This window comes from Hypomesus nipponensis, chromosome 15, assembly GCF_054491055.1.
Source record: "Hypomesus nipponensis isolate SF chromosome 15, ASM5449105v1, whole genome shotgun sequence".
Taxonomy (NCBI): Eukaryota; Metazoa; Chordata; class Actinopteri; order Osmeriformes; family Osmeridae; genus Hypomesus; species Hypomesus nipponensis.
This window is the reverse complement of record NC_140375.1, coordinates 1,349,562-1,376,683: the sequence shown is the minus strand read 5'-3', so window position 1 is coordinate 1,376,683 and position 27,122 is coordinate 1,349,562. Positions and strand designations below refer to the sequence as shown.

General features: G+C 41.0%; 1 protein-coding gene across 3 annotated transcripts in view; it reads right to left on the bottom strand.

The window, feature by feature from the left end:
- The window catches only part of golim4a (golgi integral membrane protein 4a), a 93,687-nt gene extending 73,674 nt beyond the window's left edge, over window positions 1-20,013 (bottom strand). For all 3 annotated transcript variants that reach the window (XM_084673708.1, XM_084673710.1, XM_084673711.1), the window contains exon 1: window positions 19,383-20,013. In XM_084673708.1, the coding sequence (XP_084529834.1) occupies window positions 19,383-19,569 (187 nt within the window). In that variant the 5' untranslated portion in view covers window positions 19,570-20,013. The remainder of the gene's footprint in view (window positions 1-19,382) is intronic.
- Between the last annotated feature and the right edge of the window lie 7,109 nt (window positions 20,014-27,122).

Sequence of the window (27,122 nt, the reverse complement as noted above, 5' to 3'; positions counted from 1 at the left end):
GCTAAATAAGTTTCTACACACATCAAATGACTCTAGCTAGACTACCTGTAGTCGGCATTAGAAGGGAAGCTTCTGAAAAATAGCCAGAAAAAGAACAGCAGTCTGGCTTATTGCTAACGCCTGTAAAGATAATCTATTTGAAAGAACTGGAGAAAGGCAGGTGCTTGATACAGGATACGGTAGCATTGCTGCTAGTAACTGTTACTAGTAGTAACACCTAGACTGTAGGCATGTAAACAAGTTTGGCTTGCTAACGCAAGAGCATAGGTAGAATGTGTGATAATTTAGCCTAGTTTATTGGCAATGGGGCCAACGTTGATTCACGTTCCTGACTGTGTTTCATTCAAATAAATAACCTGTGTAATGTAAATATACAATTCAAAATGCATGTTTGTCCAGATCTTGGTCATTTTATTTTTCAGCAAGTTATTTAGAGCTAGCTAGCTAACTGAAGCAGAGTAAAATCAGGATATGGTTTGGTTGCTAAACTGTAGCCTAACGTTCTGGGTATACCCACCCAAGTCAATCCAGTTTGCTTCAACAACAGAAGTGGAAACAAGTAATGTTATCATTTCAAATGATATATAGTCATCTGTTGAAAACAGAGTTGTGTAGACACAATAGATTTATTTGCACGTTTTTATTTCAAGTCTCCAACTTCGGTGTTTCAGCGAGTGCTGCTGTTGGCCGTGTTGCGTTTTTGCTCCCCAGCTTCACTCGTTGAAAACCAACCAATCAGCGCGCAGCTCATCTAAATATTAATGAGCATACCATAGAAAGGAGAAAAGCTAGTGTTTTTTCCCGGGAATATTTTATCTGTCAGTGGGCATAGAACAGCACCCGGGCCATTTTCAACCCAACCAATGTTACATACCCTATTTGGAGACCTTAAGGAACAGTGTGAAATACCCCCAAAAAACAGTCAATTGCCCCTTTAATGATAAAACTAGGCAGACCGCAATGGAGTTGACTTTGGTATTAGGGGTAAGTATGAAGAAAGCAACGGAAGTAATACGTTTTTAAAAATGTGTCAGGATTAGAAACAGAGCGTTTACCTAGCGTGTCAACGTGTAAAAATGTAACACTAGCGGTGAGACATGTATTCTTGCAGCAGATTAAAAGTAGGTTGATAGAGGAAGACAACCTCACTCTTACAACAGACGGTACAAGTAAACTGAGGACCCATCTTAGATAAGTTGTTGGAGTCAACGTCAGAAGAGTTTGATGCAATGACTCAACAAGTTCTAGAACTTGTATTTGCTAGTTTAGTGAAGGTTTGCTGTAGGTTGGTAGCGGACCACTTGGAACATGGACGGTATGATGATGTGTCTGAAGATCAGTATCATGTCCTCAGATCAGTGCCCAAAACAAATGTTTCATGCGAGAGGGATTTTGGGATATTTGATTAGATCAAAGTTCAGGGCAAGTAAAATAGCATTAGAGGGTATGGTCATGTTTAAGCAGAATAGGTCCTGGGAATGGTTGTTAGGGTTAGATCCAGATAGAAGAGCTGTAGTTCTAGCCTCAGATCGGACATCTGTAAAATGGCAGAGGGCAATGTTCTGTGAAAGAATGCATAGAATTAGAGAAGATAGATTGCATGTGCTTAGAAACCAACAGGATAGGCAGGTAGTTAGAGAGGTTCAAGCAGTGCGCAGGAAACAACAGCTCACTCTTGAACTTGGTAAGTATGGTGGACTATGGACAAGCGAGTTAGAGGTTAATGAACAGGTAAGTAATTTAGGGAGAGATTTAATACTAGCAGTAGTTGCTCAGTTAAAGTTCCGTCGTTTTGTGTTGGGGCAGAAAAATTATAGTGGGATTTTAAATATATCAAAATATGGCAAGAGGCTCGAGTGTTGTAGTTAATGCGATCGAGCCTGTAGACACTAGTTTAGATGAAGGGAGTGGAGCTGCACCGGCTGATCTTGTTGCTGATAGGAAGGTAGAGTTTTTGAGGGATGCTGCTAAACAGCACCTTAAGGCACAAGATCTGGGGCATAGGAGGGGAGGGTTGAGTATAGTCAGACTTCAAGTATTGAAATGCCACAGCAGTTACTTGGTAAGAGAGTTAAACATTTGTATGTAGATCGTGGGTTAGATAGGTGGTTTAATGGGACAGTTATAGATTGTAAAAGAACAAAAGATGACATTTTGTTCAAAATAAAATTCGATGGCTATAGAAAAAAGTACTGGTTGCCCTTATGGACCAAATACCAGGAAAATAAACTAGTATTAATACCGGTTAGTGCAGAGGATCTTGTAGGGAAAAGAATAGCGCATATGTTTATTAGCAGTGAGGACGATAGTGTATGTTGGTGGCCAGGCAGAGTAGTTAGTTTTAATGGGAAAGATGGGTTCTTAATAGATTATGAAGAGGAGGAAGATGACAGAGTAGCCAGCTCAGTGGTAGAATACCCATTACTCACAGATTATTACGAGAATGAGGTTAGGATTTATAAATAGGTTTGTAGTCTTGCGATGGGTATGTAAATATTCAGGCTGTATTGGGTAAGTAGTCATTTGTTTGGTTTTAGCATTGGGTTGTCTGATCAAGTGGGCCTGTGTGGCACTGACAGACTTAGCTTTGCAGTGTGTCATTTAGCTATCGGTATGTAATATTCAGGCTTTGTGGTAGCTTGAGGATATTCATGATGGACCATTTGGTGATATGAGACAGGGGGCCCCAGTAGGGGGTGACTCCCTGTTAAGCCAAATGGTCTGCCATAATATCTGATAGCTGCATTGGGTAAGTAGTTGTAGTATTTGTTTGGTTTTAGCATTGGGTTGTCTGATCAAGTGGGCCTGTGCGGCACGGACAGACTTAGCTTTGCAATATTAAAACGGACATTGTCTATAAAAGTAGATACAGGTAGGATTAGAAGTAGTACAGTTTGGTGATATGAGACAGGGGGCCCTGTAATGGGGTGACTCCCTGTTAAGCCAAACTGTCATAGCTAGTATAGAAGTAATAGATAAAAGTTGCTCCCCTGAACCTTCATGGATGCAGAGGTTCCCAATTGTCCTCTGATAGATATCAACCTGTAGGTTTTTTTCACAGGCAATGACTACATTTTGGACCATAAGTTTCATATCCCTATAAATAAAGTATATTATTTATATTAAATAAAGACGTGTTCAAATCAAGGTATTTGAAAATAATGGGAAATGTCACAACAAGCTCACACAAACACCCTGTTCAACGTTAAATACACCCCCAAGTGGCCAAACCTATACATTACAGCAGTAATGCTAAACGTGACAAATATTTGCATATTTGTGGTCTCGATTTAACAATTATTTATAGCGAAGTACTGGACACCGCATTTGCTCGCAATGTACAAACAGAGAATCTGATAAGAGCATCTGCTAAAGGACAAATGTAAGTCATATTTCCCGCCCTGGCGAGAAGCAGAGCTCTGTGACGTAGAACAATGGCGTTCTTAAAGGGAGCTTGACAGCCTCTCGGTGCCACAAAACTCAAATCTTAAAGCGGTGGAACGTTTCAAGAAATTACCTAAAATCACACCTAAAAACTGGATTTGTGAGAAAACTAATAGAGGTAGCTGAAATCTGACTTCGGATTAGTTTAAGTTACGTCAGGTTAAATACGGAATTTAAAGAAAAACAGAGCAAAACTGATGGGAAATTTTTGGTCTGTCCCCCCTAGCATTGCACACGTGATTTCAAAAATTGTGTACAGCCTGGTTTCTGATACCGTGGCGGCAGAAATGTTGCCATAGAGGAAACACTGCACTATATATTATCATTCCAGGTTAAGAACACCAATGGAGGCTGCGTTTGAAATCGTAAATCAAACGTTTGCCAGGATTTTGAGTGGAAATTTCATTTGCATTTGTACAGGTGTATTCGTGCACGTCGGGCAGGACCTCGCAGCGGAACGACAGTTTAGTGGCCACTGTCGATTCTCACCTCACAGTTGCGTATTGATCAGACAAGAAGATAAGCTCATCAACTCAACTACTATTGATCAAAACAGAACGAGGATTTGGCTGTAACCTACTTGAAACATATTCTGTTGAGAACATATTCGCTGACATGCATTGCACGCATGATGAACACAGCTTTTTCTTCTTCTTTTTGCCTTTGGCGCTCGGGATTTGTCATTGGCGCTCGGGAAAACAGCTTTGGCGCGCGCCAAAATCTTCTCTATGCAGGAAAAACCCTGCATCTTCAGCTACCAATACGCATATTATTCTGTTCAGTAGTTACCCCAAAAAATCTTTGTGGTGCTCTGCAATGGGTTCGGTGAGCCTTTCCATTCATTTAAATCTCCCGGCTTTGTTTGAAACTGTTTTGTGACACATGAACCACGTTTTATAAATCCTAAGAACGTACTTGCTTTCTTGAGAAGAACGTTCTTGCCAAGCGTCCTTGCGAGAACAGTCTTGCAAGACCGCGAGGACGGAAAACAATTTGACGTGTGTTCTTGGCTATTATCTTGCAATGACTTCTGGGAAATCAGATGGGTTCTCGCTGGCCAAGTCATCAACCGATGCATTCTTGATAAAAGGGGCGGATCAAGGCACTTCTGGGTATTTTTGGCGTTCTTGGTGAATTGTGTTCTTTGAATTGGAACCGTACTTAGGCTATGAAAGATGTCAAACGAGTTTGCAAGGACGAAAGAACGGAAAAAGACGTGGATTGATAAACAGCCAAGAACGGAAAAACGGATGCATCGGTTGGTGACTTGGCCAGCGAGAACGTATCTGATTTCCCAGAAGTCATTGCAAGATAATAGCCAAGAAATTGAATGGAATTCACAATGCTTCGTAGTCTACGATATCAGAAATGGAAGTTGATGTAGGCTACCACCAAAGGAGAGCTAATATGTAGCTTTCAACAACACGTTTATGCGATTGTCAGAAAACTTAGTTCAATAGTTGTTGTGAGCTAGCTATTATAAATTATTGAATGGCAGAATACTCAATTCCAGGGTTCTCATGTTTCATAAACTATGTTTAAGTTTGAAAAGTTCCTAAAGTTTGCCGTGAGGTGAGGTGTTGCGTGAAAGCGTGAGAAAGAGTTGTGTCAACTCCATTGCTTTCATTGAAATGCATGAGAATTGAGAGCCCTGCAATTCTATAGGCCTACATTAAAGATTTCACAATTTAAACCAACCCGGCATCTTTATATGCATGGCTACACCAAAGAGTATAGAAGACAAGAGGCGAAGCTCAATATAACGTCCCATTGCAACATCTGCGCCCATACACATCCTCCATTTTGGACTTTGAATCCAGTAAAACATCACTCCAACAAATAGCTGTATCAATGTACAAACAAAATTATCAATATTCGATCGCCATATATTTCAGTTTTTTTCAATTGTTTACACACTAAAATAAAAATGTCCACAAAATTTGCAAAATTCTACTACAACGAGCAAAACACCTTCACAGATTTGAACAACATTACACACAATGGCCACGTTTCCCAGATTCCTTAAGAAGCTCTTAAGCGCTGAAACCTTCTTAGGAGCGCTCTTAAGAGCGCTGTGAAAGAAGGACGTGTTTCCCAGAGTCGTTCTTAGCTTAAGAAGATCTTTCACTAAGAAGGAAATGTAAGATCAGCCTGACCCACTCTTAACAGTCTTCTTAGCGACCAAACGCTCACTGCAGCCGCGTCAGAGAAAGTTATATCTGACACAAAGGAATACTAAAACCATGCGTGATGATAAATGTGCGCCCACAGCTGCAGAACACTGACGCAAGAAAAATAATAGCATAAGAAGAAAAATAACGATATAAAAATACATAATTGCCCATGTGTTCCTGTAGCTACATAAATAAAATGAATCATCATTACTATCACTCATTACGTTTTCACAAACATTTGGCATCTGCATGAGTTTACATTAGATATAAAAACATCAATAACCCTGTGGTATTTCACAGATATCAGGGAAAATGACAGGTGTAATTGAACTCAGCTGGAACCTCATCAAGCGAGGCTCCACCTGCCAGTATATATATAAAGGCGTTGCTGAAGTCCACGCGAGTGAGACACCATGGCTGCAATATAGCATATTCTCACTGCTAATCAACAGCGTCGCCGTGCGCGAAGCCAGATAGGCATTTATAAACTATGTGCTTCAGCACTTCTCCCCACTGAATGTGCTGTCGGACCGGGCTGTCCAGTCCAAGTACCGGCTTCCCCGTATGGAGATCCAACGCCTCGTCACGTTAGAGTCCCCACACATCCGGAGGGCAACCCGCTGCAATTTTGCCCTCAACCCGGAGGTGCAGCTCTTGGCCTTGTTGCGTTTTTACGCAGTGGGGAGCTTCCTGGATGTGGTGGGGGACGGCACCATCCTCAGCAAGGCATCGGTTTCACGGGGTGTGGCAGCCGTGACATCTTGCGCCATGCCCGGACACATCCAAATGCCCACCACACGGGATGAGGTCCGCCAGGTCCACAGTGGATTTCATGCCATGGCTAGGATCCCCCGGGTAGTCGGTATCGTGGATGGCACACTGATCCCAATCCACTACTCCCAACAATAAACCCACTACCACTACCATCACACATCAACTATCATGTATAGGGCTCAAGGCCGTAGCCATGGAGTCAACATTGGGGGGTACGAATTAAATTTGTTATGATAATTTCGGACAGCGTGCGTGGTTGCCTGTCGTAGCGTAGCACATTTTTATTTTTATATCAATATATTGGGGGGGACATTTTGACCAGATTTGAATAGTGGGGGGGATGTGTCCCCCCAATATGTATTATGATTACGGCCTTACACGGTGTTGTGTGTGATTCGTGCGCTGATAAAGTGGTGGGTAATCGATTTTCCTGGCATCGATTGATTTAGTTTCAACACCACGGCGGTGGACAGCTCCCACTAAGAGCTTCTTAAGAGGCTTCTTTGGCGGGATCTTAAGAAGGCAGTTAAGAACGTGTCTGGGAAACACCCCTATCTTAGCACTCCTTCTTAGCCGAACCCTTTTTAAGAGCCTTCTTAAATCCTTAAGAACGATCGAATCTGGGAAACGCGGCCAATGTCTGCTTCACCCATTTTGCAAAACATTACACACAGTAAAACTCACAAAACACATTTTCCCACCTTAGACACAGATTGTGAGGTTACTTCCTTGTCATTACAAAGCCCCGGATTACCAATGACCACACTTGAACTAATTGGATAATCACATCCACCAGGTGTGGAAGCACACATGTGCTAATTTGAAAACGCAACACTCAGGTGTGTTATAAAAGGCAGCAGGTGAGTTCACCTGTCTTCAACAAAAATAGAAGAAGCTAGAAGAAGAAGAAGAGTGAGAATGAGAGGGGAAGCTCAAATAGGAGATGAAGGAGGTAAAGGAAGAGGAGAAGGAGGTAGAGAAGGAGGCCCAGGTAGAGGAAGAGGAGAAGGAGAGAGGAAAAGGCCTAGGTAAAGGAAGAGGAGAAGAAGGAGATAGGCGGAGAGGCTTAAGTAGAGGAGGAAGAGAAGGAGGTACAGGAAGAGGCCTAGGTAGAGGAAGAGGTAGAGAAGGACTTGAAGAGTTGATAAAACCTGAACAAAGAAGACGAGGACCAAATTTGAGGCAAGAAATCCGTGCAACACTTATTGACCATGTTATCAACCAATGGCCTGACACTGATGGAAGCTGGACAAAGAGTTCAACCAAATCTCAACAGAAATATTGCTGCGTCAGTAATTCGGACACTTCGAGAAAACATGTAAAAAAGCTAACCATACAGTACATTGAAACTGAAGTTTGCTGTACTTATTATCAATATTGTTTACTGTGACATTTGACAGGCTGCATGTGTATTTTTTTAACATAGGATTGAGGGTCGAGGACACCAAGGTGGAAGGGGCCCTATGTTTACTTGTGCACAAGAGGCCGCCATTGTGAACATAGTTTTGACCAATAATTGTATCAGGCTGCGAGAAATACAAGCCAATATCATCAATGATGACCATATTTTCAATAACATCCAACAAGTCTCTCTGTCAATATTAGGTCGAATCCACAAGAAAAATCAAATATACATGAAGCAACTGTATCAAGTACCATTTGACAGAAATTCAGAGAGTGAAACTCTGCGCAATGAGTACGTGGAGGTATGTATTGTTCATCTTACTATGGTGTGGTATTGTGCACTGCTCATAATATTCTGGCACCAAAAAATACTGTGCAATAGATATTGAACAGCATCCTATTGTATTTTACTGTGTTTCAGAGAGTCTTGCAAATGGATGCTGCAGAAATTCAACATTAATTTATATACGTGGATGAGGCTGGATTTAACCTTGCGAAAACAAGAAGACGAGGGAGAAATGTCATTGGACACAGGGCAATCACAAATGCGCCAGGGCAGAGAGGGGGTTACATCACCCTTTGCGCTGCTATTACACAAAATGGGGTCTTCCACCACCATGCAAATCTGGGACCCTATAATCCCTATAGACCCCATCTAATACTTGCATTTCTTGAAAGACTGCATGAGATTGTCACAGCTTTAAACCAAGTGGACCAGATGCAATACATTGTCGTTTCAATCGGGCAGCTCTGGTCCAGAATTGGTTCCATGAGCACCCTGAATTTGAAGTCTTATACCTTCCCCCATACCCCCCCTTCCTGAATCCAATAGAATAGATTTTTTTCAGCATGGCAGTGGAGGGTATACGACCTTGCTATGACCGTTTGCCCCTCATTCGGGCCATGGAGCAGGCCTGTGATCATATCGAAGCAGCTTCTGTTTAGGGGTGGATTTGTCACACGAGGCGATTCTTCCAACGGTGCCAATGAAGACAGCCTGTGATGTGGATGAATGGCCTGATCCAGCCAGACGGAGAGATGATGAATAGTTACAATATTCTTGTTGCTTTTACAGTAGTTTTTTTTCAGAGTCAAAGTGTATGTACTTCATGCAGTAATCATGCAAAAATCTAGCACATGCTATTTCCTAAAATGTGTTTTTTTACAAATATGTTTATTTATCACAGCAGTGTGAAACTGGCTGCAATAGTGTCTGATCATTGAGGACTGTTGGTTAAATGAAAACTAATAGCATTTTCACAAATATGTGTATATGTTTTGACTGAAGTGTGTATGTTTTGACTGAAGTGTGTCATTTTGCAAACAATCTATGAATTATGCAAATTGAGTGTGGTGTTTGAATAATTGTGATTATATTTTGAAAAAAAAGAACCCGGTTTTAAAAATTGCGTGTAAACAACTGAAAAAATCTAATGTCTCTACCGAAATAACGTGTTAAACTATTATATTGGCCTGTAAAGCCTGCATAAATATTCGTATTTTATTTACTTGCTTAGTAGGCTACTTTTGTTAGAATCAGAATTTCATTGATTACATAAACAACAAAAATGACTGGGCTACATGATTTCTTCATTCATTCATAATTTTTTAAACTGTGTACGGTTAGTGAATTCTTTTTTTTCCTCAACCATGTTTTTTTTTGTTTTTTTTATAAGACAGTACAGAACGTTTCATGTAGGTACATTGTCTTGAATACTTGTTTTTCCTTTTATGAGAAACAATCCCATCCCACCCACACCACCCATATACTGCCAACACCAAAAAGGTAACAAACAAGTCAAAGTACTTTGACTTGTTTGTTACCTTTTTGGTGTTGGCAGTATATGGGTGGTGTGGGTGGGATGGGATTGTTTCTATACACACACACACACACACACACACACACACACACACACACACACACACACACACACACACACACACACACACACACACACACACACACACACACACACACACACACACACACACACACATGTGTATATGTGTATATATATATGTATATATATATATATATATGTATATATATATAATAATAGATACAAATAATAATGTTTAGTAAAATGAAATAGAAAGGGGGAGAGAATTAGGTTGAGAGGGTGCAATTCCCACTATGTAAAGCTCACATCAGGCATCTGACAACGCAGCTGTGCGTACTGGGCAGAGTTGTTAGGGCCTTATAGTATCTGGGGGGAGAGTGGTAAGCCTTTCAAAGTACAACAGCAACGGATTCCAAATGTTATGGAACTTGTCAGTTGATCCTCTAGAGGAACATCTAATTTTCTCTAATTTCAGGAATAGCATCCGGTCAGTAAATCAGACTGACTCAGTCGGTTGTCGAGGAGATTTCCACTCCAGGACTATCCTTCCACAAGCCAATAGAGGCAAAAGCAAATGCATTTTTCATATCAGCGGACAGTAAGACCTCACTTACCAATACACCAAAATTGGCCAGTTCTGCATTCAGCCTCACATTTGTGTCAAATGCCTCATTTAAAGTTTTACAAACAGTTGACCAGAAGTCACTTAACTTTGGACACAACCAAAACATATGAGCCATGTCCACTGAAGTAGAATTACAGCAGTCACATCTGTCATCAATGTCCGAATATATTTTGGAAAGTCTTGATTTGGTGTGATAAATACGGTGAAAGACCTTAAACTGCATCAGGTTGAGGCGGGCACATGAGGGTGTGCCATTAACTCTACTCTGAGCACAGTCCCAGGCTGCGTCAGATATCTCCATCCCAAGTTCTTCAGCCCAATCAGTTCAGATTTTATCTAACGAAATCTCCCGGAAAGAACAGATTGTGTTAGATTTATTTGAAATCTGGCTTTTACGCTGCATAGGAGATCGTAATATACCGTCCAACTCAGAATTTGATAGTAAGGCTGGAAAGGTTGAACTCCATGTTTGGAATCTGACCGTTGTAGTTTACATTTCTTGGTAAGGGTTAGGGTTAGCCCTAACCCTCACCAAAGCTGCCAAAAAGACCATCTATATAAAAGTCACTACATCGAATAAGACCAACTCTGTGCCACCGTGCAAAGATATGATCCAATCTGGCTGCAGGAAAAGAGGTGGTTATTAGAAATGGGGCTACACAAAGAAAAGTCCAGAAGTTTGAAGTGTTGTCTAAATTGTGCCCATATTTTGAGGGTAGACTGTACTACAAGGGTTGAAGCATACTTTGAGCATACTTTGATCTGTGGCAGGTTTGATTGACTCAATGAATGATGAACATTTCAATAAGAATGGGAGCAAGTTGAGATGAGAATTGGTGGCCAAGCCAGGAAGCGGCGAAGCCACCTTAAGTGTATTCTTCTTCTTATTATTATTATTATACATCTTCTTCTGCCATGGGAGTCTATGGCAGCCCTTAGAACCAAATGGTCAGAAGTTGTGAATTTTGGCACACTATTTGGGACCAGTCCCCTCATCAATTTCACCAAGTTTCATGTCTCCCATTCCAACCATCTAGCGCCACCAATGGGTCAAAATTGAAGGTGTGTTTACACATGTTACTTTTGAACCATATGCCCCATTGTCCAAAATGAGGTATCGTTGGATTCCCTGGATCAAGACGAGTTCAACGCACTATGACATCATACCCAGTTCTATAGATAGTTCTCCGCAATTTTGAAGATTCACCTCTAGGTGGCGCTGCAAAAAGCTAAAATTTGGCACCAATTATCTTCAGATCAAGCCTCACAAACGTTTTCACATGGTTTTTGATTTTCAAAACTGTTTTTCCGGTAAAGCTGATCAAAGTCGGTGATGAAGCCGCCAAAATAAGAAGTGAGATCTTATCTCAGGAAATATTTGCTGAATTGACATCAAACTTGGTACAGGTGTTCGGGATCCTGATCCAAAGAGGTCCACAAAAGGTTGTGTCATCTAACCGCTAGGGGGCGATCCTGTGTCTGACATGTTAAATAGTGATACCAGCTGAATTGATGTGGCCGCCATTCTGAATGAATAAATATAACTTTTTTTTGTGAATATCAAAAATTCACCTAATTTGGCACAGATTATCTTCAGACCACAATCACTGTGACACGTCAAAATATAACTGAATTACAGCTGTTTAAACTTGGGCCAAATCTGACCACGCTTGCCACAGGAAAAACTGCTAATATTTATACCTAGTAACTGAAATCTGTGATTTCCTGCACTGAGAATAGCTCACTAGGATAAATTGGTGTCCTGGAAACGTCAACGTCAGAGGTTCAAATCCAGCCAAAGCTGACAAGCTTGTCATGTCTCTGATTCTCTGTTTAACGAGACTGTAAGCCACTGCAAAGGAAACCAGGTACACCGCAGTCACTAGATGTCGAAAGTTTCTTCTGGGTCATCTGACCTGCTTGGCCACCACATTGCTGCTTGCAGCTATATTTTCTTGTAAAATTCCACAGGATAGCCGTCTGGTCCTGGGGTTTTACCATTTTGCATTTTCTGGATAGTCAGAGATTTCTTGTAGTTGCAAGGGTTTGTCCAAGTCAGTATTAGCAGCCACATCTATTTTAGGAATATCGAAATAATTGAAAAATTGTATCATGTTGTTTCCATGCTCATAATAGTGCCCTCTTGACCACAGGAGGTGTCTCTCTGATTTTTATGTTGATAGTAAATCATACTGGGTTTTCAGAGCAATTCTGTTTTTATATAGTTCCGGAGTTGGGGCTGTGGAATACTGGTGGTCTATTTGTCTTATAGAGTTAAGAAGTTTTTGCTCCCTCTGTTGTCCCGCTCTGTGACGTGATATAGAGTATGACGTAATTTCTCCCCTTATAACAACTTTCAGTGTCTCCCATAAAGTAGATGGTGATATTAAGTCTGATCTATTGAATAACAGAAACTCAACAATTGCTTTAGATACAAATTCACAAAACTGTTTGTCTGCCAGTAAAGCTGTGTTCAGTCTCCAGTTATTACGCTGTTTCAAATTTTGAGAGAAAACAAGGTCAAGAATCACTGGTGCATGGTCTGATTCCACTATGGCGGTATACTCTACCTTCTTTACTAGGGGTGGGTATCGAGAACCGGTTCTGTAAGGACCCGGTTCCAAATTTCTCAAAACCCAAATATCAATAAGGTCCAAGCTTATTGATACCGCTATCGAGACCAAGTAATATAATGTAACGTTGATTTATGTCTCAAGAAACAATTAATGTTATTTAAATCAAATCACTGGTGCACAAACATACAATGTTTGACTAATAAAATGACTAATTCAATTGAAATGCCTGTCAACCGCCTTTAAACTAAACATAGAAGAATGTAATTGCCTCACGCCCTACCTCGCTTCATTTATCATTTTGTTGCTAGCTACGATGGCAGAATGCACGAAACGGTCAACGGCTTGGCTACATTTTATTAAAGCCAAAGATAAAGACAAAGCAAAGTGCAATATATGTTCTAAAGTAATTTCTTGTAAAGGGGGGAAAACAACTGCGATGAAAAAGCACCTGCATCAGATAAAGATAAAATGCAGTACTTCGACTGTGTCCGAGTCGCAACGGTGCAAACTCCAGCTGCCTTTGCAGGACAATCCGCTGGTGAGCGCACCCCAACTTCGTAACGAGTCTCCGTTGTTGACAATAATAAGCCAATTCAGGGCTCAACAGTGCAACTATTTGACTCGCATATACCCCTAAAATGTTATGTGTGCGCGAACATTTTAGAGCGTGTTAAAGTTTTAGGATTGGAACGATCCATAGCTGGGTCAGTCACAGTATTCAAATCCCCAGCAAGAATGAGTTTATGTGAATTAAGATTTGGAACCAGGGAGGTGAGTTTGTTAATGAAGTCAACATCATCCCAATTAGGAGCATATATACTGATAAGTACGACTGGGGTACTAAAGAGGGAACCTGACACTATTATAAACCGTCCTTGAGGATTGAAGATTGTTTTGGAAGGCGTAAACTATATATTTTTATGGACCAATATTGCTGCTCCCCGTGCCTTGGTGTTAAATGTAGAATGGAAAGTCTGTGCAACCCAGTTTTTCCTGAGCCTAAAGTGATCCGCTATGGTCAAGTGAGTTTCCTGTAAAAATGCTACTCCTACATTAAAAGTGGGAAAATATGTGTGCTCTTTTAATTGGCCCATTCATTCCTTTAAAATTCCAACTTATACATTGGGTGGATGACACACTCATGTCTGCCCTACCATAATGTGCCATCAGCCATGCACTATGAAAGGGAAAAGGGGGAGGGGGTGGAGTGTGCACCCCATAGCAAAAAGGTGACTGATCGTCAACAAATCCTCTGAAATGATAATCAAACAAAATGAGCAGAAATCCACTTTAGCAGTATACAAACCCCTTTTAACACAGAATACACAAAAGTATGTTGTGTCAATCAGTAAACCCATCCCAACATTGAAAACAATGTTGGGATGGAACATAGACAGACCGCTGGTCCCCCTTTAAATCTTGAATCTTCCGGGGATGCATCTTTCCTAACTAAACCGTTGACTTACGGGAGAACCTTTGACCATCTAAAAGTTAAACGTCAAACCTTTTTAAAATAATCAATATTGCCGTCTGACACTTGCCTCATCCTCACGGACTGTTCCGACTGTAAACTTGAGTAGCGATAGTAACGTTTAACATGTAGGTAACGTGAATGTATTACTAGACCTTATACCTGTATAACATAGCCAGCTATAGCCAGCACCGTTAGTCATAGTTTAGAATAACCCCAAACAAACAAACTAATTGTCGTGATCGAGAGAGGATGCACACAGGCCGGGTATAATACAGATTTGCCTCAAAATGATCATGTTGGTACTTCTATACTGCCATCATCAGTTGGAGAAGACATCACGCCTCCTCAAGCACAGCTCAGTCTGAGATTGTTAACAGTGGTGAACTAGCCGCTAGCTGTCAGCCAAGCCAGCCACCTAGCCACTTTGTAACAAGTTCAAAGCCGACTTGGGTCGCCAGTGACTGGCAACCAGTCCGTCGGGTCACTCAACAACCACCTGTTGATCGTAGAACGCCTTGGCTTCCTCCGGTATGTTGAATTTAAGCGTACTTCCTCCGAAAGAGACTCGCAGGCATGCTGGATAAATTAGCTGGAACGTTATTCCCTTATCGTAAAGAGCTTGTTTGACGTTGTTGAATTCTGCACATATCCTTGATAGACTGACGCTGAAATCTGGGTACACTCTCAGGGTAGAATTCTTGTACTTCAGCTTATGTTGTCTAGCCCATCGCAGCACTCGTTCCTTTTCCTGGAACCGTTGGAAGCATACAACAAACGGCCGAGGCAACCTTCCAGAATGCTCCGGCTTTTTTCCCACTCTATGCGACCTCTCCAGAGCCGGGGCAGAGTCAAAAACCTCACTGCCCATAATCTCCATCAGCATCTTTGACATAAATGCTACAGGATCCTCGCCCCCTTCACTGTCTTCCGGAATGTTGACAATTCTCAAATTAGATCTGCGAGAGCGGTTTTCTAAGTCCTCAATGCGATTCAGGAGCTTTGTATTCTGTATCCCCCTGCTAGGGATTCCATTGCAGTCAAGCTGCTTTGAAAGTTGTCCACAGTCTCTTTGATAGCGTTCATGGAAGTTTGCAAAGGGCAAACAGATTCCTGAATGAGAATTGAAATGTTGTCTCTTAAACTGTCACGTTGCTTGGACAGCTCCTCCACCAGCTGGGACATGGAGATTCCATCGTCATTCATGGAGGAGCATTCGTCAGCGAGGGAGGCCATGTTAGCTAGCTTGTTAGCAATGGTGGTCCGTGACGTTGACTGTTTGTGTCTAGAGCTGCTCATTATATGTTCGTGGTTAATTAGGTTAGATTAAGACTATATATCCGTTGTGTTATTATTGTTCTATGGCGTTAAACAATTTTCAGGAAAGTTATAATCAAGTTAGGCCGGAGCTCTCCTCTCGTGCTGCTTACTCCCTCATGGCCCAAACCGTAAGTCTTCATTCATTAATTTAACTCAACTTCTTTGATTAAAAAATGTAGAAAATCTAAACTTTGATCATCTAAATAAATGGAAGCTGATTATGAGTAACTGGCTCCAAAGAGATAAAATGTTTTGGATTACATTTATATTACAATTCTTTTACAATGTTACTTGTTCTCATTTCTAAACTGCCTTTGAAACTTTCGACTTTCCACCAACATGTCCTTCTGTTCTGAAAACTAATATACAAGCACAATTTTTGCCCACATAATGTCAATTTGGAACAATAGATGTATATTATCAAATAGAACATCTTTATTTATAGAAAACTGGTATGATAAAGGAATATGGTCAATATGACATATTATGGACATAAGGATTATAACAACTTTTGTAGCAAATAAAAAAAAAAAACAGCACTCAAAGAGTTATAACACAATTATTAAAAATACAGTTTAAATAAGTTAAATACACAGTGCCAAAACCTATGAGCCTAGGATAAACCAAGTATGTTTTACAGATAATAACTGCACAAATACATTTCTGAGGAAATGTCTGGTAAAAGAATGCTATCCGAGCCTGGTAAGTTGATCTTACATTGTTAATCATCATCTTAAACATCTTATATTCTTATTGAAGCAGCAATTGCTTCTATAGCCTTCTCTTTGATGTTGTTGTAACTCACAGTCCAAAATGGCGACATCGCTACCTTTTCGCCATCTAGTGGCGGTTCTCAAATATACACCAGAGCTTTGCCTCTTATCTTCTATACTTTTTGGCTACAAAAAGTTGGCTGCATTTTTTTGTTTAAGTCTCTGTAAACGTCTACAAAGTTGTATCTTTTAAAGACGGGAGGATAGACGCCAACAAAACAATGCTCTCCATCTTTGCAATACTGGTTATGCGGATGCGGAAGATTGCTTGTGATGTTTGCGTTCTGTGCAACAATTGTATGCCGTGCCTGGTGTAAATGGGGCTGTAGCAAATCTTCTTTTCAGAAGGATCTACTGCGGTCAGCAGGGTAAAGTCAAAATCAATACAGTAGGGCAAATTCATACCCATATTTCTATACCGTTCATACCATCCAACCCGTTTGCATTAGGATTACTTTTGAAATAGAAAATGTTAAGTTTCAGTTGCATGGCCGTTTTGTAAGGGTTGTTCCAAAAACAATTACCTTAAAAAGAGAGAGAGACTGAGGAAGAGAAGGGGCACAGGACCAGTAGAGAGATAAGAAGACACAGTACTAAGTCTACAGATACTACAGTTACACAGCACTTCTGAACACAAACACCTGTTCCCTCACCCGTCTCAGCCCTCACACACCTCACCGAGCATTGGAACTAAAGCGCCTTAAGGGACTAGGTGCCCTGTGGTCGATACAGCTTGTTCCTTCTTTTTTTTACAGGGGTGCTAAAGTGCATGGTCGGAGGGAACAAGGAACTCCAGTCTGGCGGTGACCTTTCCTGGACGAGCTAGGGACAGAGCTGTCAGGGTTGGCTAGTGAAGCAGACAGGTTTGTGTCTGATCACACACTGTACTTGATAACAAATCAGTGTGTGTGTGTGGGTCAGAGAGAGAAAGAGAGTGTGTGATGTGTTTCATATAAGAGTTGTAACTGTAGCTTGGTGACCAAAACCTAGTGAGATCAGTAGAAGATAGGCGGACATTATAGGAGTGCATGGAGGACTACACACCAGCATTGGCAAGCAGGAAGTGTAGTGAGCCGGGTGTTGGGGAGGGCTACGTGTTGGGGTAGGCTGGGCTGGGTGTTGGGTTTGGATGGGTGGTGGGGTGGGCTAGATGGTGAGGTGGGCTAGGTGTTCAGGTGAGCAGGGTGTTCAGGTCTATGGACACAGTATTCTTCTTGATACAGTAACTCAAATGGACAGATGGAAACCAGCACTGCCTGACCTAGTTGTCACAAATGCCCATAGAGGGAGGTGGGGTCTGCACTAGTTACCCCCCTTCTACCGCACGCACCTCCTCCTTAGGTTTAGCAATACAGGCCATGTATGCGGGTAAGTTAATGAGTAAACATTTCTCAGTGACTCAAATTAAATATAGCACTATGAAGTGACATTGTAAATACCCATTTCCATGACATTTATCCCTTTCCTGCCGGACCATTCAAATATGGGAAATAAAATTCCCATGGTTCCCGCCTTAATATCTTTGCCGTCCAATCACCGATTTTATTTCTGAAAACTGCCAGATACTCATGACAAGTTAAGCTCAAAGCACATACCATTGGTTAAGGGATTACTGGGAGGGGGAAAAAATACATCGTCAGCAACGGCAGCCATTGTTTTCCGAGGCGGAGCCAGAGCGGAGACAATGGGAGATTGCCTACAGTGTTAGATTTACAGCTTCGAATTGAAATCGGAGACGATATTATGAGTAAAGACAAGTTTCTTAATATGTGTTGTCAATATTGTCAATTAAAAGTCTAAACTTTTTCCTTACGAAGAATTTGTTTGTGGCAGTGACGCGAGTTTTTTCAGGAAAGAATGACGTGTCCGGCTTGGCTGTTTGTGACAGGCAGCTATGACGGTAGTAGCATTGTTTAGCTTCGATTTGAGCAGATTTCTAAAAAACTTGGAAAAACAACATTAACTAGCTAGATTATGTACATTGTAAGCTAAATGTACATGCCTTTCTTGGCCAATTCGGTCTACCGTGGAAGAATCTCCAACGTTTTTTAGTTATCGAGAGGAGTATCCAGCCATAGCGCTAGCTACTTTTGGGGGAGGATAATTCCGGTTTCCCCTATGTCTCCACTAGTCGCTAGAATGGTCATAACTTTTAATCAAAATAAGATATTTCTAATCTGTTTTCTGTTCTACATTGCCCACAGATTTGTGGATATTCCACCTGCTCAAAGTTTTTCTCTATCTCGTAATTAAAGTGGTTAAAAATTAAGTTGTCTGATGAGGTATGGTGGATGGAAACGTTTTTTGTAAAAAATGGCTGCCTAAAACCACCTTGATAAAATATGATTTTCCATAAGTAATCATATAATTATTTACATCATAAAAATCCCCTAGTTCTCCTCTTCAATATGGTATGAACAGTTAAGGTGTATGATTTAATATGAAAATTCATAAAATATGAAAATTAATATGAACATCATATTTCAACAGCATATGGAATGTTCAGAATTTTGTCCCAGGCAGTAAAGGGTTAAGCACTGGTGAGTTTTTAAGCATGAGATGAGAACCAATTGTGTAATGTACAGCATATGGAATAAAGAAAACAAGGAAACACAGACTCTATTGTACACCTCGTAAGAAACTATTTTCAGAAACATCAACAGATGCCAGAGTAATGGGTCAACCCACCAGGTGTGTGTGTGTGTAAACCAAAAAGATAGATCACCGCTCCCTGGAGGAACATAATTATGTTGTATGTGGCTGACAGTGAAGATGTCCTCCATTCAAAGTAAGAAAGCCAGAAACCCACACCTTCCATTGTGCGAAGACAATGGGTGCGCAGTAAGGTAGTAAGGTTGTCAGTCTGCTAAGACTCAACCGAAGCCACTGGAAAGAGCTCTGTAACGGTTCAACGACATTTCAGTAACCTCGAATAAGTCGGATTTCCCTCACCACTAACATAATTAACCTAAATAATCACCTTGAAGCTGCGCTGACAGCGATTCTTGGTGCTGTTGGTACTTCAGTGCCATCGCCTCCGTCCTCTTCAACTGTTTGTGCATTTCGTATGATACCATCGCCCCGTAGATGATCCCGAAGACCACAGTCACCAGCAATAGAGACTGGAAGATTTTCCGTTGCCTCCGAGAACACACTCCGTTACCCATTTCCCCTCCTTGCCGCCTGCGTAGTATGCAAGACCCGTCACCTCGGCGGAAACTTTGGGTAAACTTTCTTATAGGTCCAAATTCGGTCGAGTTACGCTTTACTCCCGTGGCATTATTGCACACACAAATCAAACGCAATGATCACCTACCAAGTGTAGGAACATGTTTGGTGAAGATTAGGCATTTTAGTGAATGTAAAACACATCAACGAACTCCTTTTGCTACTTCAAAGACTATGCTGAGATTTTCGCCTGACCTCACACACGTAGCCTAACTGTTGAGTAGTCGAATTGTTTATCCTGGTCTTTAAGTTTGCAATTTCAAGTGCACGGCTTTGTACAACTGTACGAAAATAAATGAAGGAGTTGACGGTCAATGCCTACATTGCACCTTTAATTTTAGTTACGTGTCACCTCATAAGTAGCTGCCATCCAACGCATCCAACAGAAGTCATGAAGGAAGTCCCTCCTTTCTCCAAAATCCCAAATAAACCTAAAACCGCCCTCATCCGTATGGGTCTCCCCAATTGGTCAATCCAGTTTTCGCTCAGACCCTTTGGAATGTGAGGCGGGGCATGTCGAAATCAGAGCATTCCCCAAGGCATGACCCTCTCTTGGAAGCATACACACAGGCACACCTTTCTGTTCACCAAACATTCACTGAAGTTGACAGAGTTGCCTACACAAGTCTTCGTCATGACTAAACATCTCCCGTCCAGACTATTGAACAGCATGTATATTTACATATATACAGTGTTGGGAAAGTAAACTTTCTACATGAACTAGTTCAGTTCATAGTCCACACATTTTAAAATGAACTAGTTCAGTTCATAGTTCATAATTCAAAATAATTCAATGAACTAGTTCAAGTTATTTTTTTGTTGCGAGCTATAATTTCACAAGCCCATATAGAACCACAGACGGCAATTATTTTATTAGTTTAACGCTAAAACTATGTGTCAGATTTCATCTTCATATCCAATGTTTTATCATTTTCCAACCAGGATTTGCATTCGCATTGAAGGGACAGCCTTCCCCCATTTGTTCTATCTGTCTGCAACACCGCTCTCGGCCTCTACGCAACTTCGGCGCTCTCAGACTTGCAACCCTGGTGTGTTTTTCGCCTGTAAATCTCTAGAAATCTGGCACCTTAGTGAACGAAATTAAAAGAGTGAACGTGCCGTTCACAGACACCAGAATGAACGCTTTCGCAGTATCGTTCATCAGGCAGTAATACAACAAGTTCAGTTCCCGTTCACCAAAATTATGAAGGAGTTCATAAACTTTCGTTCAATGAACCGAGTTCAGGTACAACACTGCATACAGTAGGGGCTGACAGTGCTGTCCACTGCAGCGATGCGAATCGCTTGCCATCGCTCGCCTTCCCACAGTTCACCACACTCGGGGGCGTTTCAAACAGATTCATGTAGGATGTAGCTAGTTCTCTAAAATCACTGTTGTAGTTGTCATGGCAAGTGTTGGGTAAAGTTACTTTTTAATGTAACTAATTACAGTTACTAGTTACATTCCTTGTAAAGTAACTATAGTTACGCTACTTGGTTACTTGCTGTAGAGAGTAAGGCGATAAGTTACTTTTGCATTACATTAAGAAAAGTATTTTATTTCTAAGACAATTCACCTTGGTCACTCTTATGCCCAGAAGGCACATTTAAAGGGGTGATTGACTGGGTTTTTGGGGTATTTCACACTGTTCCTTAAGGTCTCCAAATAGGGTATGAAACATTGGTTGGGTTGAAAATGGCCCGGGTGCTCTTCTATGCCCCCTGATAGATCCTCTGAAATGTTCCCGGGAAAAAACACTAGCTTTTCTCCTTTTATGGTATGCTCATTAATATTTAGATAAGCTGCGCGCTGATTGGTTGGTTTTCAACGAGTGAAGCTGGGGAGCAAAAACGCAACACGGCCAATGGCAGCACTCACTGACACACCGAAGGTGGAGACTTGAAATAAAAACGCGAAAATAAATCTATTATGTCTACACAACACTGTTTTCAACAGATTGACTACATATCATTTGAAATGATAACATTACTTGTTTCCACTTCTGTTGTTGAAGCAAACTGGATTGACTTGGCCACCCAAGTAGAACATTAGGCTTAGCAACCAAACCATATCGTGATTCAACTCGGCTTCAGTTAGCTAGCTCTAGATATCTTGCTGAAAAATAACCTAACAAACATCTGGACACACATGCATCGTTAATTGTAGATTTACATGACACGGGTTATTTATTTGAATGAAACACAGTCAGGAACATGAAACAATGTTAGCCCCATTGCCAATAAACTAGGCTAAATTATCACACATTCTACCTATGGTCTTGCGTTAGCAAGCTAAACTAGTTTACATGCCTACTACAATCTAGGTGTTACTAGTAACAGTTACTAGCAATGCTAACGTATCCTGTATCTAGCACCTGCCTTTCTCCAGTTCTTTCAAATAGATTATCTAGACAGGCGTTAGCAATAAGCCAGACTGCTGTTCGTTTTCTGGCAATTTTTTCGGAAGTTTCCCTTCTAATGCCGACTACAGCTAGTCTAGCTAGAGTCATTTGATGTGTGTATATATATGTATTTAGCATTCTACCTATGCTATATACAGGACACATTAGCATTGCTAATAACTGTTAGCACAACATAATACTGTCCTTACAGCTTGCGGTTGCAATGAGCATACGGTCGGAACAGCACCTCTTTCCAGGTTCAGCTTCCTAGCAAATCCTGCTTGAAATTGTCCAAGGTCGTCAAAACTGTCTTGGGTGAAATGTTCAGAGCAAATGAATGATTGAGTGTCGAACTTCACCGGGATCTTCTCATAGACAACAGCAGCCATGCCTGTCGAATGTTTGGCTCCTTGGGAAGACTGTGAGTGTTAGCCTTCCCCGTACAGCCTGGAACACAGCATTTACGACCATGGTCCATTTTCAATATCCTTGTTATAATTCAAAACGTTCTTCTTTGTAATTCCTTATAAGTAGCCTACACAGAGCAGTGCGCAGCCAAACTAGTATCGGAGATAGACGCTACCTCGGGCTGGTAAATTTTGGGGCGTGACAAAGATACAGACCAGAGCCAAAAAGGGCGGTCCCCGGTCCTACGTCACACCGGTGGCTTTGATGAAAAGCTAAGCGTTTTACAGCCACATTTTTTTCTTTTTGAGATTTGCATAGGAAAGACGTGTCAATGGACTTTGATATTTACTGTATGTTCATTTTACCCACCGAACTGTTGATATTCAACTATGACAAGGTAAAATCGGTTTTGCAATCAATCGCCCCTTTAATGGGTTGACCTCATCAATAGCATATATGATTATTCACTGTTACTCGCATATAACATGATCAATCCTCATTATACAGCAAGACGGCTCAATGTAGCTAATAATCCACTATAATGAAAAGCAATATTTGCATTAAGTTGTTCAATCAAGAAACTCTTTAATCAATAAATAATGTTGTAAAATGTCAGGCAGAAGTCAAGTAGTTAGCTAGCTCTACAAGGGCTAGGTTTGAATCTAGGAGCAAAACAAAGCTAAGCTATAGCTAGGTATATGGTAGCAAAATGGTGTTCACTTAGGTACTGAACCGGACTATTTTACTTACTGTAATATAATCCGAAACCAATGAACGATACGGCAACACCCCTTACAAAAAAGAAGTATACTTGAAGTTTATTTTGTAAGTATACTTAGTATGAAAAGTATACTATTATCATGTTACTTAAAGTAAACTAGCAGTGTACTTATTTATATACTATTTTTGTACTAAGTAAACTGAAATGGCACACTTTTTAGGTCATTTAGTACACTTATAGTGTATTTCAAGGTTTAATTTTGAATACTGTAAAGTAGCCTGTGTAGTTCACTTTCAGTTCATAAAGTATACTTCCTAAAGTACTTAAAAGTATACCTTGGAATACTCTAAAGTAACCTGTATAGTGCACTTTCAGTTCATGAAGTATACTTCCTGAAGAGCCTCAAACTATACATTATAATACTTTCAGTTGCACTTTCAATTAATGGAAATACCTCAAGTAGTAAACCTAATACATTAAATTTTTCTACAACTTGCTAAAAAAAAAATCTACAACCCCTAAAAATGTTTAGGGGCCCCTAGGATGCAACAGATCAGGAGTCACAGGCGAAAACGGGGACCCTTATAGGCCTCACGGGCCCTCAACACACTGCAGATTGTGAATTATGCAACTTCTTGCATGAGTGACATCCACAATTGAATCGAGCTATTCTAACAGTCATTTAACTCATGGTTACAATGGTTAACCAGCAAAACAATGACAATTACCACGCAACAAAACACTACATTCTAAGCAGACACATTTAAAAAAACGAAATTCATGACGTTACATTTGTATTTCGAACAAACAGCAAACTTATAAGCACATTTTCACACTATTTACCGCTTTGCATCATGGGAATTGACTAGCCAATGAGCCAAACTATCTTCATTATTTTACATCGTTATTTCGTTCTTCAGTCAGTTTGACAGAAAACCTTCAAATTCTCAAGTAGCTTTTTCGTTTTTTTTCATAGATACTCCAGTTGATAATTATAAGTAAACTATTTTCAAAGCATAGGCTACTTAAAAGTAGCCTACATCAAAAGTGAACTATTTTCTAAGTATCCTTAAAAGTATATCAAAAGTGAACTATTTTCTGAGTATACTCCTTAAAAGTATATCAAAAGTGAACTAAAAGTGTACTATCCATATTTTAGTGTAAAGGGCCCTATTATCGTCCACTCTAAATCTCCAACGTTCGGGGCCCCATTATCGTCCACAACCGTTTCTTCCGTTAATTTCTTAAAGAAGATATGCAGCAGCAACGAAAGAAAGTAACTCATCGATATGTACACATCTTATATTGCTGCACACCAAATTACAGCTTCTTACTTTGAGATTTGAGTATGTAAATACGCTCTCAAACGATGTGTAGCATCTGCCTTCCGCAGCGTCAAACTGACATTTATCCATTGAAAGTGGTTGGGTGGACGATAATGGGACCCCCTGGCTAACTGCTAAAATCAGGAAAGTAACATTTCTAGGCATATCCTGATTGGATTTCAAAACCGGAATGTTATAATATAGGTGTGTATCTATATATTAAAGTACAAAGCTGTGACATAACGTTTTTAATTTGAAATATAACGACATTTTGGTAACATTTCTAACGAGCGTCGAGAGCTAGGTGGACGATAATGGGACCCCTTACGCTACTTATAGTAGCCTATACTTTAATATACTTATTTTTTGTAAGGGTCATCACACAAGCTTGAGTTCAATAGGCCTACACGTTGACATGTGTAAAAAACGTTTTATTACAAAACGACAGCCCTTTTAGCGTTATGTACAGGGTTCTAAATTAACACCCGCGGCCGCCAACCCACCAAATGCGGGCTAAATTTCATTTTGGCGGGTGTTAATAAAAACTCGCTAGCCAGTTTGGCCGGTGATACATGAAGAATTTCATGAACGATACATAAAGCTATGTTCTCGGATATGTAAACTCGTAAACGTATAGGCCTACCTGCAGTAGCCTAAGTTTCCCGAACGATGTGCCCTAAATCCTACGTTATTGGAATATGGAATATATGTTTAGTACTATTATTACACATCTTTATGATTGAGGTGGTGATTGATGAAGCAACATTTACCATAAATACAAGGATAGATATTGAATGCATGAATTATTTCAGAGCCGGCTCTTGTTGCCGTGGAAACAATAAACAATAACCCGAGCCAGCTGTAGCTGCTGTGCTGACAAACGGAAAAAATCTGATATTCTAAAATGACCACTAGATGGCGCTAAACTGCCAAACCTATTTTCTATGCTTGCCAGGGGCAAACCAGTGATCGTGTTCGTAATGTTAGCAATACGTAACGCTAGCCGCAATGCTAATTTCCGCTGTTAAACACTATTGACTTATGCTAAAACCGAAGTTCAATGTAAGTTAGCCTATTAATATAAATAGCCTACAGTATCCAGCGGCGGTGCTAATACGAAGGATACACATAAAAAAGGGGCCTGAGGAGAGAGTTCCGGCTTCAGGGACCTGAGGAGAGAGTTCCTGTTTAGAGGGATGAACAGCAGAGCTCTGTGTGTGCCTTCTGATTTTCCTGACTGTCCGTCTGTCCGTGCGTCTTTTTACGGATACCCCTTGGCTATGATTGGTCCTTATTAAGAACCGTTTGCGTCAGGGGTTGCCGTGACCAACAAGAGAACAGAATCCTTTGACCGCCATTGTTGTAAGTTTTTACAACTCTTATTTCAGCTAAACAGTACGTGTAAATCAGCATCTGAATTAAAATGTGACGAGAAATGGGCAGTGTAGTTGCTGAAAATGTGCTTATTTTATTGATGAAATGTTTCATTTGTTCATCTGCTCCGACCTTTCGATAACCTAGCTAGCATCGCAGTGCAGCGTCATCTACTGTTCTGGCGGTGAATTGTTTTCAACACGCAGAGCCAACGGAGTAGTATAAATTCAACCAGTCCGTCCGACTCCGTCCGACTCCGTGCGTGCGTCTGTCCGTTAACGGAGACGCAGAAGTATAAATCGGCCTTTAGCCTGGCTGCCAGCCCAACTTCGCCCCGCCCACAAAAAAACTTGGTCGGAAGTTGGGTCTGGAGGGTCTCCTATTGGGAACAACTATATAAAACCAGGATCTGGGTGGACCAATGAAATTGCCAGGGCGAGCTTTATATAATGATGTACAGATGATCAACAGTAACGTAATCAACAACGTCACGAAAGACCCCTTGGGTTGAATTCGTTTTCAGCAAACAACATGTTACGTTGCTCTGATTGGTTGTAGGTCTATCCAATTGAGCGAAGAGGCATTTGTGAGTTCGGTTGAAACACGCTCCATAGTCACAGCCCAACAGAGAGTTTTCAGACTCATATTCTGACTAGAATTATGAGTATGACAACGTCAGGCTAACCGAGCTTGGCTGCCAGCCCAACTTTGCCCCGCCCACAAAAAAAAATTGTCGGGAAGTTGGGTCTGGAGTAGCTCGATCAGAGGCTGTGTCTACTACCGCGCACTTTACGAAGTACACTGCAATACTGTGCACTGCAAAACAGTGCACTTACATATTCAGTGCACTCCGTCGTTGATAAGTGCTGTCTCAAATGGAACACTTGCGTTAATCACTTGGCGGAAGTGACGGACGCAAATCTGCTCGCGACACCCGCGAAACTTGCCTAAATGAATGCGCTTCTCCACCCCAAGTGGAAAAAACTGCCGAAAGGGCTCTTCCTCTTCTGCTACGTAGCCAAGATGGCGCCCGTTTAGGGCGAGTAGTGTCCATTGTTGTACACTGTTTTTTTTGGACCGTTTGCAGTGCGCCATCCGGGTACTTTCAGTGCACTAAATTCTCCTGGTTTTGTGAGTGATTGAAAGTCTGTGCTTGAAGTGCTCAAAGTGCACAAGTGCGCGGTAGTAGACACAGCTAGAGCCTGTACAAGGAGAGCCTGCCCACTCCCTATTAAGCCCCATTGTACCGAATTTTGTTGCAG